Source organism: Cucurbita pepo, chromosome LG07 (assembly GCF_002806865.2).
Source record: "Cucurbita pepo subsp. pepo cultivar mu-cu-16 chromosome LG07, ASM280686v2, whole genome shotgun sequence".
NCBI lineage: Eukaryota > Viridiplantae > Streptophyta > Magnoliopsida > Cucurbitales > Cucurbitaceae > Cucurbita > Cucurbita pepo.
In genome coordinates, this window is record NC_036644.1 from 1,316,439 (window position 1) to 1,333,240 (window position 16,802).

General features: G+C 35.1%; 2 protein-coding genes across 3 annotated transcripts; one reads left to right on the plus strand and one right to left on the minus strand.

Annotated features, from left to right (window-relative positions):
• Positions 1-3,134: 3,134 nt before the first annotated feature.
• Positions 3,135-10,345, plus strand: LOC111798244 (PH, RCC1 and FYVE domains-containing protein 1-like). Of its 2 annotated transcripts, none has more exons than XM_023681274.1 (10): positions 3,135-3,250; positions 3,529-3,746; positions 3,891-3,977; positions 4,604-4,693; positions 5,178-5,264; positions 5,368-5,469; positions 6,284-8,374; positions 8,494-8,640; positions 8,928-9,373; positions 9,655-10,345. In XM_023681274.1, the coding sequence occupies exons 2-10, from the start codon at positions 3,699-3,701 to the stop codon at positions 9,827-9,829; spliced, it is 3,273 nt and encodes a 1,090-aa protein (XP_023537042.1). In that variant the 5' UTR covers positions 3,135-3,250; positions 3,529-3,698; the 3' UTR covers positions 9,830-10,345. The 2 variants fall into 2 exon arrangements, with proteins under 2 accessions (XP_023537042.1, XP_023537043.1); XM_023681275.1 differs by having other exon boundaries at positions 6,290-8,374.
• Positions 10,346-11,971: 1,626 nt separating this feature from the next.
• LOC111799217 (GATA transcription factor 12-like) lies at positions 11,972-16,369 on the minus strand. The gene is made up of 2 exons (XM_023682669.1): positions 15,961-16,369; positions 11,972-12,781 (listed from the first exon to the last, which is right to left on the minus strand). Exons 1-2 carry the CDS (start codon positions 16,306-16,308, stop codon positions 11,972-11,974), a joined length of 1,158 nt encoding a protein of 385 aa, XP_023538437.1. The 5' UTR covers positions 16,309-16,369.
• Positions 16,370-16,802: the final 433 nt, after the last annotated feature.

The window sequence follows — 16,802 nt, forward strand, 5'->3', positions numbered from 1 at the left end:
AATCATGTTACTAGCATACTTTTATTAATTTAAGTACAAAAAAATGCGACTTTGGTTATATTATTAACCCATTTGTCATTTTTAAAATATGGTCAGCATTAAATTCATGTAAGGATAACTTTGCAATTAATCCATTTAGATAACATTTATATAATAAGTTCATAAATATTTAGTTTATTATTTAAAAATAATACAATACAGCAAAGTTTCCAAGATTAAAACTTCATTTAATAATTATTAATTTTTTTATTTATTTATAAATAAATATGGTAAAAAAAAGTTATTATTAATCAAAAATTAAATTAAATATTTAAATATTTAATGGTGATGTATAGAAAAATATTTATAAAGGAGCTTCTAGAGTTTTGTTGACCTGTCCTTTGAAAGCTGTTGCCATACTAGATTTATCGATTTTTTTAATTTTATTTTTGTAAATTATATTATTATTCAATTGTTTTTTTTATTATTATTATTATAATTTAGTCAATTTTTTATTTTCAAATTGGAAATATCTACCAAATATTCGTATTGGCTGGCAGTCCAAAGTGGAGGGCATGCATTTTCTTTACATAAAATATAAATTAAAATTAAAATTTTAAAAATATATAGATTAAAATAAAATGAAATCGGTTAGATGAACACGACTCTCCACAATGGTATAATATTGTTCACGTTGAGCATAAGCTCTTATGGGTTTACTTTGGGCTTCTCCGAAAGGTCTCACATCAATGGAGAGAGTATTATTTGATTATAAACCCATGATCATTCCTTANAGTTTTATTTTCGGTGTAAAAAAAAAATTCAAAAACTCATAATTTACTAACTTTTATATTTATATATATAATATATATTAAAATGTTAATTTGGTAGCGTATCATATAGGTTTACATAATTTATTAAATAATCATGTTATTAGCATACTTTTATTAATTTAAGTACAAAAAAATGCGACTTTGGATATATTATTAACCCATTTGTCATTTTTAAAATATGGTCAGCATTAAATTCATGTAAGGATAACTTTGCAATTAATCCATTTAGATAACATTTATATAATAAGTTCATAAATATTTAGTTTATTATTTAAAAATAATACAATACAGCAAAGTTTCCAAGATTAAAACTTCATTTAATAATTATTAATTTTTTTATTTATTTATAAATAAATATGGTAAAAAAAAGTTATTATTAATCAAAAATTAAATTAAATATTTAAATATTTAATGGTGATGTATAGAAAAATATTTATAAAGGAGCTTCTAGAGTTTTGTTGACCTGTCCTTTGAAAGCTGTTGCCATACTAGATTTATCGATTTTTTTAATTTTATTTTTGTAAATTATATTATTATTCAATTGTTTTTTTTATTATTATTATTATAATTTAGTCAATTTTTTATTTTCAAATTGGAAATATCTACCAAATATTCGTATTGGCTGGCAGTCCAAAGTGGAGGGCATGCATTTTCTTTACATAAAATATAAATTAAAATTAAAATTTTAAAAATATATAGATTAAAATAAAATGAAATCGGTTAGATGAACACGACTCTCCACAATGGTATAATATTGTTCACGTTGAGCATAAGCTCTTATGGGTTTACTTTGGGCTTCTCCGAAAGATCTCACATCAATGGAGAGAGTATTATTTGATTATAAACCCATGATCATTCCTTAAATTAGCCGATGTAGGACTTTTATCCAACACCTCCCCTTGAACAAAGTACGTCTCCCCTTAATCGAGGCTCGACCCCTTTCTCTTTTGGAGTCTTAGTTATTTTTTACTATGCCTTCGAGGAGTCTCGACTTCTTTTTCTTTTGGAGTCATTTGTTCGACATTTGAAGATTCTATCGATATGACTAAGTTTATGGCATAACTCTGATATCATGTTAGATGAACACTACTTTTCACAGGGAAAGTCATATTCGTCTAATATGATATCAGAGTCATACCCTAAACTCAGTCATGCCAATAGAATCTTCAAATGTCGAACAAAAGACTCCAAAAGAAAAATGAGTCGAGACTCCTCGAATGCATAGTAAAAAATGACTAAGACTCCAAAAGAAAGAGGAGTCGAGCCTTTGTTATGATTTTAAACGTTTATTAAATTATAATTTTTAAAATTTTAGATACTAATTTTTTTTTTTCAATTAAAAAAATTTATTTACAATTTAAAAAAGAAAAAAAAGGAAAAAGATATTTCATAGGGTTCTGGAAGGAGGGAGGCAAAGTCGGAGGTGACGTCGTTTTTACATATGAGGATGGTTCAATTTAGGGTGTTTTTTAATAGTTGGATTCGTCGTTTTCGCGTTTCCACGAACAAAACACAGCCATTCGCATTCCGCCGCGCCGCGCCGCGCCCGTCAAGTTTTACTGTCGTTTCATTCCATTCCTTGGCTTTGGTATTTTCTCACTCATTTGACTAGTCTTTGTTTCACATTCAACTCCCATTGGTCCATTTTGCCCACCACAATTAATCATAAATACAATAAAGAAAACTAATATATATATATATATATTAGTTCATTTTCTCGATATTTCAATTTAGTCCTTAAATTTTAAAATATTACATATTTGTTCGTATGTCAGCTCAATTTTTATAACTATTTGTTATGAAAATAAATAAAATAATCTCAATATTTTGATATATATATAATTGTAGCAGTAATTGTGCAAGAGGTAGGTTCACGTGGTAGCCACAACCCTCGAGGCCATATCAACATTTCATTTAAGCCGTATTAGGGCTCACGTAGCTTACTAAGTGGGGGAGATTTAGCTCGGAGGTAAAAGAATAACATGAGCGTAATGTAACGTTTAAGTAAACGAAAGGTATATGAATGAACTAAGACGACAAATAATAACTATTTTAGGATATTAGATTAAAAAAAATTAATTAATTAATTAATTAATTGCGTGATTAAAAAAAATAAAAGGAAAAGAAAAAACTAGATTACAACCCACGAGGGGTTGTGGATGATCCGATTTGATTTGAAGATGGTGAATCAACGGTGGAGATCTAATGATCATTATCCAACGGTCACTAGTTTGGCTGTTGATTAATGGCTTCTGTAATGGCGCCACGACTGATAAACCACTTTTTATTTTTATTATTATTATTTGCCAAGCGAAAAAACAGTGAAACGATGAATCCGCATGCATTCTATTGCATTGCAGCTTCTTCTTCGTTTATTCTCCGATTTCTTTTCACAGTTGCAGTTTCTGGTTTCTTGTTTCGATTTCGCATGATTACAGGTGATATCACTCATTCATCTATACGTTTTTATCCTCTTTTTTTTGTTTGTTTTTGCCTTTTGTTGTTTCGTTTATCGAATTTCTTCTTTACGTTGGCGCGAATGATGGAACCGGCGTTGTGATCCGTGTGTTTTGTGAATTTTGATTGATTTCAAGTGTTATTGATTGCATTCTTGAGTTTTGTGATCTTTGAATGTTGATTCTCATCGATTTGGTGATCGTGTCGTGGTTTGTGGAAAAAAGAGCTTCAGATCGTAATGTGTATTTTGATGTGAAAGGTGGATTTGGAGAATTTTGATGAGAGGTCACAAGAGAAGGAAGCAGCACATGCATCTATGAAGAAGACTGGGGTACGCAGGTCGCCACCGCACTACCTGATGCAATTGTCGCTTGTCGACATTGTTATGCTTCTTCTTCATGTGGTTTCCCAACGATTTTCTCAGATGGAATGGCAGATCCTGCTAGCTATGGGAATTATGAGCGTGACATTGAGCAAGTCAGTTTTTCTCACATTTCCTTAAACAATATATTCCTCTCTTTCTCTCTATTGAGCGCCATGATGTGAGGTCCTCGGACCTCGGCGTTCCGTGTTGTCTTTGCTTTTCTCCTGAAATGCATTTCTCTGTTTGTTATTTTGAAGGCACTTATCATTTTGAAAAAAGGAAGTCAACTAATCAAGTATAGCCGAAAAGGAAAGCCGAAGCTCTGCCCATTCAGAATCTCTACTGTGAGTAATAATTTCCTTGTAGCGACACAGCATATTTATTACTCAATTCCTTTCAAGGGTTGTTCTGCAGTGCCATAAGCAATGGATTTGATATTTTCTGGTGTTGATTAGATGTATAATGCACTGTTAAGATACTATACTGCTTGGTTCTATTATAAATGATGAAACTGCGGAAAAATGAACCGAATGGAGGCTAAAAAACGAAGAGAAGAATGAGGAGAAGGATAGGAGAGAGGAGAGAGCGTTTACCTTGCCAAGCTCCTTTGGATTTCTTTTTGTGGAATGAATTATCTTGATTTCGGAAGTCACCGGATATTGTTGGTATGTTCAGTACAAATTGTAAATAAGTTTCCATAAGACGTTCCACAAATCCTATCTTCACATCTCCAAAGACTTTTATTTGGTAATTTCGTCAATAGATGAAGGCATGCATTTCAGATTTTTGGGACATAGCAGGCTCAATGTATATGATAACATGTGAACGAGTTGATGAGCATAAACAAAAATAATAAAACTGAAGCTTCTACCAATCATTTAATCAGTTTGATCACCTTGTCCACAGGCATTATGATGTCATAGATTATGCATGACTTCAGAATTTTAATTTTTCTGCAACTAATTATCAGGACGAAACCACGCTGATCTGGTATTCACATGGAGAAGAAAGGACCTTGAAATTATCTAGCATCTCACGAATTATCCCAGGACAAAGAACTGTGAGTTAAAACTTTCCAAAAATGGCTGACTAGAATTTGCATACCTGCGATATATGGAAGTCATATGATGCAGGAACTTCTTGAGGCATGGCTATATGTTTGTCAATATTCTACTTTTGGAATGTGTATTGTATTTAATATATGTTTTATTAGGAATTATTTTTATGCTAGAACACTATGCAGTTCTTGGCATACGGGAAATCTTAGAATGCATTGATTTTTGTTACTATTAAATAAGACTTTTGACTATATTTAGTTTTTGATTGTTTGCTCATACAATAGCTCAATTTAAAACCTTAATTAGCTTTATCAATTTGATACTAAGCAGAAAAAGACACTGGGGTTCTTTTGCTCTGTTTTCTTCTTCTCTTGGTCTCTTATCTTTGCCCATATTACTACAATTTATGTTTTGAATTTGAAAAATTATGAATGATATTTCTTCTTCTTTTTGTCCTCCTCTTCTCTTCTTTTGATTCCTTTACAGGCTGTATTCAGAAGGTATTTGAGGCCTGAAAAGGAATACTTATCATTTTCATTGTTGTATAGAAACGGGGAACGGTCACTTGATTTGGTTAGTTGAACTCATGGAAATATTCAAATTTCCTCTTCATATCTGTAATATCTCTGATTGTATGGTAATTCAGTGATTTCTTTCATCTGTTACCTGTTTATAGATCTGCAAGGACAAAGGTGAAGCTGAAGTCTGGCTTGTTGGCCTTAAGAATTTAATTTCTTCAAGATTACAGCATGGACGTTCTAGGAGTGATTTGCCAGATGTGAGCTTTTACTTTGCATTCACTCCTATAACGAGCATTGTCTTGTTTTTTTTTAGGTTCTTTCCTTGGCAGTTCGCATTTTTTTTTTTTTTTTTTTTTTGGGGTACTGTTCTTGCATCAAAATCAGCTTCACATGAAAGACAACATTAAGGAGCTGTGAAATTATTCAGGTGAATGTAATAGCACAATGGTTTAACAGAGATAATCTTCCTACAGAAAATTATATGATACCTGCAATATAGGTAGAACTCAATGCACCATGCCACGGATATCTAATACTGGCCAAGGACGAGTTCAATATTTTCCCACACTATCTGTATTATGTTAGGAGAGTTGGAAAGACATCTCTTTGCGCATACCATTTCTAGCCTATAAATTGTGAATGAGAACTCATGAACTATAGAATAAAAGGGCCTCTTAAAACAAATCTATTATTTCATCCATTCCCTAGTATTGTATATGAATACAGCTTCAGAATTTTAGTTTAAATTCATATCCTGTTATTCACTGTTCTCAAAATAAATCTATTTTCAAACTAGATATCAAAATAGGCCCTAACCTTTCAAATTATATACAAGTTGATCTTTGGTTTGGTCAGTTATAGAGCCAGGATATGCTTTGCCCAAGTTGCAGAACATAATTTAAAAGTTTTCCAAGTTTGCGCATGTATTGTTGTACAATCTTGATTCCTCATCATATAACTGTAGATCACCTCTGTCGGTCGTTTACTGTTTTTTATCTCATGATCATGTATCTAATTTTCTAAACTATCCTATTGAAGAAAATTAAGTTATGGTTGATAACTATTTTCCAGTTGCAGGATGCTAGTGAGTTCTTTCAAAGTGGTCGAAATTTTGGTGCAACCTTAGAATTTAGTAACAGCTTAGCTCGGGGAAGGGATTCTATTGATTTAAATTCTCGTGAATCTTCATTGCATCTGGTAAGTTCAGATGTGGGTTCAGAACGTGCAAATATGCAACGAAGTGGTGGAGATGGTTTCCGCATCAGTGTATCAAGCACTCCTAGTTGTTCAAGTGGAGGATCTGGACCAGATGATATAGAGTCATTGGGTGATGTTTATGTCTGGGGTGGGATTTGGTCTGATTTAGTTTTACCCGATGGAACTTCAAGTCCAATACCAGTAAAAAATGATGTGCTGATTCCAAAGCCATTAGAGACAAATGTTGTTCTTGATGTTCATCAGATTGCTTGCGGTGTCCGACACATTGCTCTCGTAACGAGGCAAGGTGAGGTTTTCACATGGGGTGAAGAATGTGGGGGACGGCTCGGTCATGGAGTTGATAGAGACTTTAGTCGCCCCCGTCTTGTTGAGTTTCTGGCAGTTAGTAATGTAGACTTTGTAGCTTGTGGTGAGTATCATTCATGTGCCATAACCTCTTCAAATGATTTATTCTCTTGGGGTGATGGAATATTTAGTTCTGGAATTCTTGGTCATGGCACTGATGTTAGTCACTGGATACCCAAAAGAGTTGTCGGTCCTTTGGAAGGGCTTCAAGTTTTATCTGTTGCATGTGGCACGTGGCATTCAGCACTAGCAACTTCCAACGGAAAACTATACACATTTGGTGATGGAACATATGGTGTACTGGGCCATGGAGATAGGGAGAGTATTGCATATCCAAGAGAGGTGCAATTATTGAGTGGACTTAGGACCATTAAAGTTGCTTGTGGAATCTGGCATACTGCTGCTATTGTTGAGGTTATGGGTCAGACTGGTTCAAACATGTCATCTAGAAAGTTGTTCACTTGGGGTGATGGTGACAAATACCGTTTGGGTCATGGAAACAAGGAAACTTATCTTCTTCCTACTTGTGTTTCTTCACTCATAGACTACAATTTCCACCAGTTAGCATGTGGACACAACATGACTGTGGCTCTTACCACATCGGGTCATGTGTTTACCATGGGTGGTACTGCATATGGTCAGCTTGGCAATCCAAGTTCAGATGGAGTTATTCCTTGCTTAGTGCAGGATAGATTAGTTGGTGAATTTGTTGAAGAAATTTCTTGCGGTGCAAGTCACACAGTTGTTCTCACATCAAGAAATGAAGTGTTTTCTTGGGGCAGGGGTGCCAATGGAAGATTGGGACATGGAGATGTAGAGGATAGGAGATCCCCAACACTCGTGGAAGCTCTGAAGGACCGGCATGTTAAAAGTATATCTTGTGGTTCAAACTTTACTGCAAGTATATGTATTCATAAGTGGGTTAGCGGAGCAGATCAGTCAGTTTGCACTGGTTGTCGTCAAGCATTTGGTTTCACAAAGAAGAGGCACAATTGTTATAACTGTGGGCTGGTGCATTGTCATTCATGCAGCTCCAAGAAAGCTTTGAAAGCAGCATTGGCACCTACCCCTGGCAAACCACACCGAGTATGTGATTCTTGCTATGCAAAACTTAAAGCTGCTGAGGCTGGCAACAATTTGGCTATAAATAGAAAATTGACGGCCAGTCGTCATTCAACAGATTATAAGGAAAGATTTGATAGGGTGGAGGTGAGAACTTCTCGCGTTCTATTGTCTCCCACCACAGAACCTGTTAAATATCATGAGATTAAATCAGTAAAACCAGGGAGTAGACCATCTTCTCCTTCTATGGTCAGAGCTTCTCAGGTGCCATCTCTTCAGCAACTGAAAGACATTGCATTTCCAAGTTCGTTGAGTGCTATTCAAAATGCTTGGAGGCCCGCAACTGTGGCACCAGCATCACCACCTCCAATGTGCAATTCAAGACCTGTATCACCATATTCAAGGAGGCCAAGCCCTCCACGTTCATCTACTCCAGGATTTTCGAAGACTGTTATTGATAGTCTCAAGAGGTCAAATGAGACTCTCAGGAAGTCAAATGAGACATTGACTCAAGAAAATTCAAGGCTTGAACGCCAGGCATTAACTCGTTTTCTTTGCAAATCCAAAATTCTGCAATATTCTTATTTATTTATATTCTTCTTGAAGAAACCTACATCCAAAGAAACTTAGTTGCATCTTTGTTCCGTGCTTTTCAGGTTTATAGCTTGAAGCAGAAAGTTGATACTCAAGATACAGAAATTCGAAATTTGTGCAAAAATGTAAGTGAAGTGGCTTCATTAGTTGAAGAAGAATCCTCCAGGTGCAAAATAGCAAAGAAATTAGTTACTACAATTACAGACCAGGTAGCAAATATATTACCATTTGAGTTGCTTCATTTTGTTTCATACCTTGGTTAAATAACTGGAAAGAATGATTTTGATGTCATTGGTAGCCTCGCTAATTTTATAACAGGTTTGTGAATAGCTGTTTCATACCTTGGTTAAAAATATGTTGCTATGGCCACCGGAGCATGAACTTTGATCTTTTAACTTTTATCATGAAAAACCACTTGACATGAATTGCTAACCAATGATCCAAATATTAGTGACACATGTTGACTAATGTAAATTTCTCTAACTTGGTTTTTCAGTTGAAGGAAATGACTGAGAAACTGCCACCTGAGATATCTGATGGTGAAACTTTTAAGGCAATGTATGCCCAAGCTGAAGCTTTCTTAAATATGGTTGAGACATCGAAAACTTCATCTTTGCCTACGAGTCGTGAAAAATCTGACACACCCAATAATGGATCTACTCCCTCACTTGCTGATTCTTCAAAGAGGCTAGAAGACGATTTAGTCACTTCAGGAATGAAGGACTTAACGCAGGTTAATGTAAATAATCTTCTGGAAAGTAAGAAAACTTCTGCAAGGGAGGCAGTTTCTCAAAGTACAGAAAATGGCTCTAGATCTCCATTATCTTCAACACCCCCAACTGGAAGCGAAAAGCAAGTTATTGAGCAATTTGAACCTGGAGTTTATGTAACTTTGGTCGTGCTTTCAAATGATACCAAGATTTTCAAACGCGTTAGATTCAGGTATTGCCATAATAACAGTTGCATTTGAAAGATATCACTATCTCCGCTGCATCAGGAACACCACATATCATCTCCTCTGCAACACTTTGTTGAAATCTATAGGTTTGGACATATGAAAACCATCCATGTCATCTAATTATGCCATGATCATCATATAGGAGAAATGTAGCACAAGTTAGTTGAAATTATTTTACATACATATGTAGGACATGGACATGAATGCATTAACTGTTACTTCGAATACTTTGATGCATTTCTTTTCCTTGCTTGTCTGGTCGCAGCAAGAGAAAGTTTGATGAGCAGCAAGCAGAAGACTGGTGGAGTAAAAACAAAGACAGGCTGCTTAAGAGATATAACCCATCAACAAGCTACTCTACGCCAACCGGTTCACCTAAAATTCAATCCTCTGCAGAGGAAAGTAATGAAGCTCCAACAACTCCCAAACTGGATGTATAGGAATCCAAAGGATTGCTTTAGAGTAGCAGCATCAGGTTTCTACTAGATCTTGATGAATCTGTAGATTAGAAGCAACGAGACAAGATTCGACTCCAGAATAACGACGACCTTACTCGAATAAGTTCTAAGATTCAACTTCCAGAATAAGTCAAGGTTAAAACTTCAGTTCCAGGTGGGTCAATGAAGACATCGAAGGTTAGTTCATTTGGACACACAAAAAAAAAAAAAACCTCACAGTGAACCGTTTCTCCATTACTTTGTTCTTTTTTCAGTTTATTTTTTTTAGCATCTCCTTTTCTGGATGCGTCATTATTTTCTTACAGTTTCTGATGATGAGGGTGATGATCATGTTACTAGAATAGGAAAAAAAAGAGGCTCTAATTTAGTATTTTTTCTGTATTGATTTCTTCCGTCTAGTTCGGGTCATTATTATTATAGCTTTAAAGTTCACTGTTCTTGAATGATTATGGGAGTTGGAATTGCCAATCCTACTCTGTGATTGTTAGACCAAATTCAATCTTGATTCATATTTTATTTCCACAAAAGTCTTTTAGATGCTTGATTAAGATGTTAGAATTTTGAAGCTTTGAGTAAGAATATCAAAAACAGTAGCTCATTGAATTTTGTCTCAGAAAAAGAAAAATAAAAAATAAAATAAAAACCCATATTTTAAAGTAGTTTTTAAACAACCTCAACAAAATTTTATGTATATTTCATTTTTGTTCTTTAATTATCGAAATAAATTTTGAAATTTCAAAATAAAAAATTTGAAAAATAAATTGGTTAAAGAATTTGATCTAAAAAGAAAACTAAAGAATTTTGATTGATTTTTAAAAAAGTTATGCAAAGCAATAAAAACAACTCTAATAATTAAATGTAAATTCAATCTTTGGAATTGGAAGAAGCAAAAAAAAATTCTAAATTTCTTTTTATAAAAAATTAATATTGGTGTAAATGGCAAAATATATATATATATATATCTATATATATATATAAACATTGGTGTAAATAGGCTAGAAATTCTATATCCCATTAAAAATTGTTGGATGATGGAAGTTTCACATCGACTAATTTAGGGAATGATCATGGGTTTATAAGTGAGGAATACTAACTCCGGTATGAGGCCTTAGGCTCAAAGTGGACAATATCATACCATTGTAGAGAGTCGTGTTCGTCTAACAAAAATAAATAAATTAAATGATTTTTTTTTTCTTCTAAAATGAAGGAGGTTTGAGGACCTCAACTAACTAAGGGGAGGCTATGGTTATATGAGGTTTTTAGTCGGCTACCTGTTGTTCAGCGCTCTTTATGGTACGAGGCTTCTTAGTCAAAATATGAGAGCTCATGCGCGAAATTGACAATATAGTATCATATCATTCGGGAGAGGCTCCATATAGTATGAGACGTTTTAGTCAAAACCAATATAATATCATATTACCGTGAAGAATGCTACATATGCTTTCTGACCTTTTGGTCAAAACTATGAATTTATGCTCTTGACAGTATATCCTACCATAATGCAGAGTCCGGGTTTTTAACCACATAGATACCATTACCGGGTTTTTTTTTTTTTTTTTTTTCGGTCCTTCTTTTCATTTTTTTTTTCCCCTCTTCTCATCCTCCTATATATAAGTCTCCCCTCTCTTTTAAGTTTTATCAACTTCCTAATTTACTTTTGTTTGTCATAAAATTAATTATTAATTAATATTTTGATGGAAAATTAATTTCCAACTCATATAAATTGTTTTTTTTATTTAAAAAATAAATTGTTCTGTAAATATTCCTTTTCTTATAAACCTTTTTAACTTAATTATTATTTTTACCACTAAATTATTTTAGAAGTAGAAGTAGAAATAGAACCGTAAAATAATAATTAATTAATTAATTAATGTTCTAATACATCAAAACTTGGGAACTATAAATTAATGTGCATCAAAGTTTGGATATAACCTTCATAACTCTTTGTAATTTGTTTTTGTTTTTTTTTTTTTTTTTTTTTTTGAGATAATTTCTATGAAAAAAAAAATAATAATAAAAATAAAATAAAAAATAAAAAACAAAAATCTGTTAGAACTGTAAAAACAAAATCATCTAAAAATTAGGGAAAAAAAACTGAATGGATGGAAATTTGGATAGGTGGGGTCAGATCAGGTGCAGGTAATCATGAGCCACGTTTTGCTTCATCAGATAATCCTCACCGTTGGATGAATCAAACATCATTTCCTGATGGTGATGATGGTGATGATGATCCATCATCAACGCCTGCTGTTCCTGCGCTTTCTGCAGTTCCTTTTGCCGTCGAAGCTCCAACACTTTCCGGTGAGAATTCGAGTGTTTTGTCAGCACAAATGTCGGGCTCGCCGCCGGCCGGTATTCCGGCACCAGCCGCCCGGATTTGTAGCGGACCCCACAAGCGTTACAAAGCGTCTTTGGGCCCATTGGGCCCGTCCGCCACTGCGGCGTCTTGTCAGTGGCACAGTGCATACACTTCCGCCCTTCTCCAGCCGACATTCCGGTCTCCGATGAGGAGGAGGATTCTTTTTTCTTCACCGCCGCCGTCGCCGTCGCCGTCGCCGCCACTTTTGGAGGGACTTTCTTAACCGGGTGCGGTGGCGGTTCGGTGGCCGGGATGTCTAGCTCGGAGGAGGAGCTGGTCGGAGAAAGTGGGAGGAGGCGGGAGTTGTTCCAATTTGATGGGATGATGCGTGAGCGTTTGCTCCGGGCCTTCGCCGGAACCGCTACAATGTCGGGTTTGAAGATCGCAGCTGCTGCATTTCGGCCGTGAGAGGCGGCGGAGACGGCGGAGGGCGCGGTGGTTGGGTGCTGGGATTGAGGTGGCTCGTCGGGTTTGACTTTGACTCCGGTGATGAGCTCTAGCTTTTGCATATCCTCGCTGGAAAACGGTTCCTCTTCAAAACTTGCAAGCCATTCCAACTCAACTAACTCATTGTACTGAAAATATAAACTAAATTAAAATAAATAAATAAAAACCCAATATATTATTTTATTCATTTAGATTTATGGTAGAATTTTTAAAAATATTTTAAAAAATAAATGAAGAGAGTGAAAATAGTGTTTATAAATGTGAGGATCGGAGTTAAAGTTGGATAAGAATGGAAGGATTTATTTGCAAATTTTGAATTTATTTGGGTAAAATTTGAGGGTGAAAGTTGGTTTATTTTTAGAAAAAATAAAATAAACATAAATATTTTTACGATATTATAAAACTAAAATGTTCACATATTCATCCTTCTCATGTGTAATTTCGAGTAATATTACATTCAATATTATTCTTTTTATATTATTCTTTTTATATTATTCTTTTTATATTATTATTGTGTATCAAATTGTTTAAAAGTATGTGGGTTCATGATAAGTGGACTATTTATCCACAAATTCAAACGGTAAGGGTTAGGATTAGGGTTGGGTTAACATTATTGGGTTAGTTTCAAATAAGATGGATTCCCCAATTTCGAATGGTAAGAAATAATGTTGGGTTACACTCTCCAATTTAAAATAGTGAGAATTAGGATTGAATTAAACTCTCCACTTTCGAATTATGGGTAACAATTAGATCCAATTCTAATTGAATGAGTTAAACTCTTCACTTTCGAATTGAATTATGGGTAAGACCAATTGAATTAGGCCCAATTTCAAAGAATTAGGCCCAATTTCAATTTCAAACCATAAAGAACTAAGCCCAATTTCAAACCGTAAAGGAACTGGGCCCAATTTCAAACAGTAAGAACTAAGCCCAATTTCAAATAATAACAATTAGGCCCAATTTTAAACTGTAAAAATTCCCAATTTCAAACGTAAGAATTAGACCTGTAAGAATTAGGCCCAATTTCAAACGGTAAGAATTAGGTCAATTTCAATCCTAAGAATTTCTTAGAGTTAGACTCCTCCCAATTTTCTCAATTTCAAACCAAGAACTAATCTCAATTTCAAATAATAAGAACTAGTCTCAATTTCAAATAATAAGAACTAGTCTCAATTTCAAATAATAAGAACTAGGACTAATTCCAAACAAGAACTAGGCCCAATCCCAAACAAGAACTAGGCCCAATCCCAAACAAGAACTAGGCCCAATTTTTAGAACTAGCCCAATTTCAAACGGTAAGAATTAGGCCCAATTTCAAACTGTAAGAATTAGGCCCATCAAACGAATTAAGCCCAATTCCAAAAAAACTGAGCCCAATCTCAAAGCCCAATCTCTAAGAACTCAACCAATTCAAATCATAAGAATTAGGCCCATTCTCAAAGCCCAAATTTCAAGTAACAACTCAACCCAATTCAAATCATAAGAATTAGGCCTATCTCAAACCTAACAATTCTTAGTAGGGTTGAGTTAGACCTAATTTGAAAGAATGAGCCTCAATTTCAAAAGAATTAGGCCCCAATTTCAAACAGAGGACGAATTTCAAACCGTAAAAATAGGACGAATTTCAAACGGTAAGAACTAGGCCCAATTTCAAACGGTGGTAAGAACTAGGCCCAATTTCAAACGGTAAGAACTAGGCCCAATTTCAAACGGTAAGAACTAGGCCCAATTTCAAACGTGAACTAAACCCTAATTTCAAACGGTAAGAACTAGGCCCAATTTCAAACGTGAACTAAACCCTAATTTCAAACAGTAGGAACTAGGCCGAACAACTAGGCCTAGCCCAATTTCAAACGTGAACTAAACCCTAATTTCAAAGGAACTAGGCCGAACAACTAGGCCTAGCCCAATTTCAAACGTGAACTAGGCTCAATTTCAAACCGTAAGAACTACGCCCAATTTCAAACAGCAAAAACTAGGCCCAATTTCAAACAGTAAGAACTAGGCCCAATTTCAAAACTAGGCCCAATCTCAAATCGTAAAAACTAGGCCCAATCTCAAACCGTAAGAACTACGCTCAATCTCAAATCGGCTACGCCCAATCTCAAACGGTAAGAATATACCCTATCTCAAATCGGGCCCAATCTCGGTAAGAATATACAATAAGAACTAGGCCCAATTTCAAACTGTAACCAGGTTGGATAGTACTCCCAATTTCAAATTAAGCGCCAAACTTCAAACATAAGAATTACGGTTGGATTAGACCCTCCAATTTAAAAAATTAGGGTTAGTTAAAAATAAGAATTAGGCCTGGTTCATTAGACTCTCCAATTTCAAAAATAAGAACCAGGCCCATTCTCAAACCGGAAGAACCAGGCCCATTCTCAAACCGGAAGAACCAGGCCCATTCTCAAACCGGAAGAACCAGGCCCATTCTCAAACCGGAAGAACCAGGCCCATTCTCAAACCGGAAGAACCAGGCCCATTCTCAAACCGGAAGAACCAGGCCCATTCTCAAACCGGAAGAACCAGGCCCATTCTCAAACCGGAAGAACCAGGCCCATTCTCAAACCGGAAGAACCAGGCCCATTCTCAAACCGAATTAGGGTTGGGTTAGACTCTCCAATTTCAAATATGAGTTAAGGTTAGGTTATATATATATATATATTTTTTTTTTTCAATTTTGAAATTATTATTTCACATCTTTTAAATTCATTCTATATTATTATTTTGTTGAGTGTACACTCCAAAATTTACTAGAATTGTTCACATCTACAGAGTCTAGATAACTCGACTAATTTGAATATATGTACAGAGACTAGATAACTCGACTAATTTGAATATATGTACAGAGTCCAGATAACTCGACTAATTTGAATAATCCAATTCAAATGGTTAAGAGTTCAGTTTAGGTTACTAGATTTTTTTTTTTTTTTTTTTTTTTTTTTTTTTTTTTTTTTTTTTTTTTTTTTTTTTTTTTTTNTATCTTCAAAATTATCAACATTAACATTTAACCATGTTAATAATAACTTATAAATGTTTGATATTTAAGCTATAATTCAACTTCGAAAATAGAGGGAAAATAGAGGGTTGAATTATGAACTCAGTTCGAGTTGCTCTAACAACTTAACCATCTCAAATTTCGGGTTTGTCCAAAGAAATTTTCCAACTCAACTAGTTCCATGTACAAATAACTTTAAATAATACTAAAATTGAAAAGTTTTGGACTTACATAAAGCAATGGGCCAAAACCATAAAAAGAAAAGAAAAGAATGGGAAAAAGAAGGAAAGAAAAAATTAGGTTTACCGGAATGAAGATGTCGTCGGAGAAACGGACATCGGCTAAAGAAGAGCCAGAAACATCGTCGAAAAACGAAGTCCGTTCAGAGCCTGAAAAGGAGGAGGAATTGGAACTCTCCACCGCCGTGGCGGCGGAGGATTCAGCGGAGTTTCCATTCAAGAAGCAGGTGACGTTATTGAAGAAGCCGCCAGAGTCGGCAATGGCGGAGTCGTCGTCGTTGGAGAAATCGAGAAGCTCTTCGACGATGAAGTGGTCGGCGGTGGCGGAGGCGGTGGCGGTGGAGGCGGCGGCGTCTTTGTCGGAGGTGAATTGGGAGCAGTAAGCATTCTTGTGGAAATATTCGGGAGCTTCCATTGTTGATGAAATTGGTTTGGGGGAAATTTGGGGAAAAGGAGAAGAGAAGAAAAAATAGTGAGAGAGGGGAGAGAGTGTGGCTATGAGAGAAGACTGTAAAATTATGGCTATCTAATGAGAATCGGTTGCGCCCCAACGGGACCAGCGGACACCTCAATTTAATTTTTTTTTTTTTTTTAAACAAATGGATAAGTTTTTTTTTTTTTTTTTTTTTCTATATTTCAATTTTCAAAAATGGCCTTTTGTGTGTAATTACTTTATTGCCCTTTGGACCGTAGTTTGAGAGGGAGACGAAGCATTCTGTTATTGAATTAGATTTTAGGGTATCGATCGTTTGAGTTATAAGGGTGTGGAAATCTCTCACTAGACTGACGGCGATACGTAACGGGTCGAAGCGGATAATATCTGTTAGCGGTTGGTTTTGGCTGTTGCAAATGATATTAGAGCTTGACGCTGAGCGGTGTGTCGGTGAGGATGTTGGGACCCACATCGGT

Excerpts from the sequence above, each read along its gene's own strand:
- LOC111798244 (XM_023681274.1), top strand. The coding sequence starts at position 3,699 with ATGGCAGATCCTGCTAGCTATGGGAATTATGAGCGTGACATTGAGCAA. Across the intron at positions 5,470-6,283 it reads CTAGGAGTGATTTGCCAGAT|TTGCAGGATGCTAGTGAGTT; the intron begins GTGAGCTTTTAC and ends ACTATTTTCCAG. Across the intron at positions 8,641-8,927 it reads TTACTACAATTACAGACCAG|TTGAAGGAAATGACTGAGAA; the intron begins GTAGCAAATATA and ends TTGGTTTTTCAG.
- LOC111799217 (XM_023682669.1), bottom strand. The coding sequence starts at position 16,308 with ATGGAAGCTCCCGAATATTTCCACAAGAATGCTTACTGCTCCCAATTC. Across the intron at positions 12,782-15,960 it reads CCGACGACATCTTCATTCCG|TACAATGAGTTAGTTGAGTT; the intron begins GTAAACCTAATT and ends TTATATTTTCAG.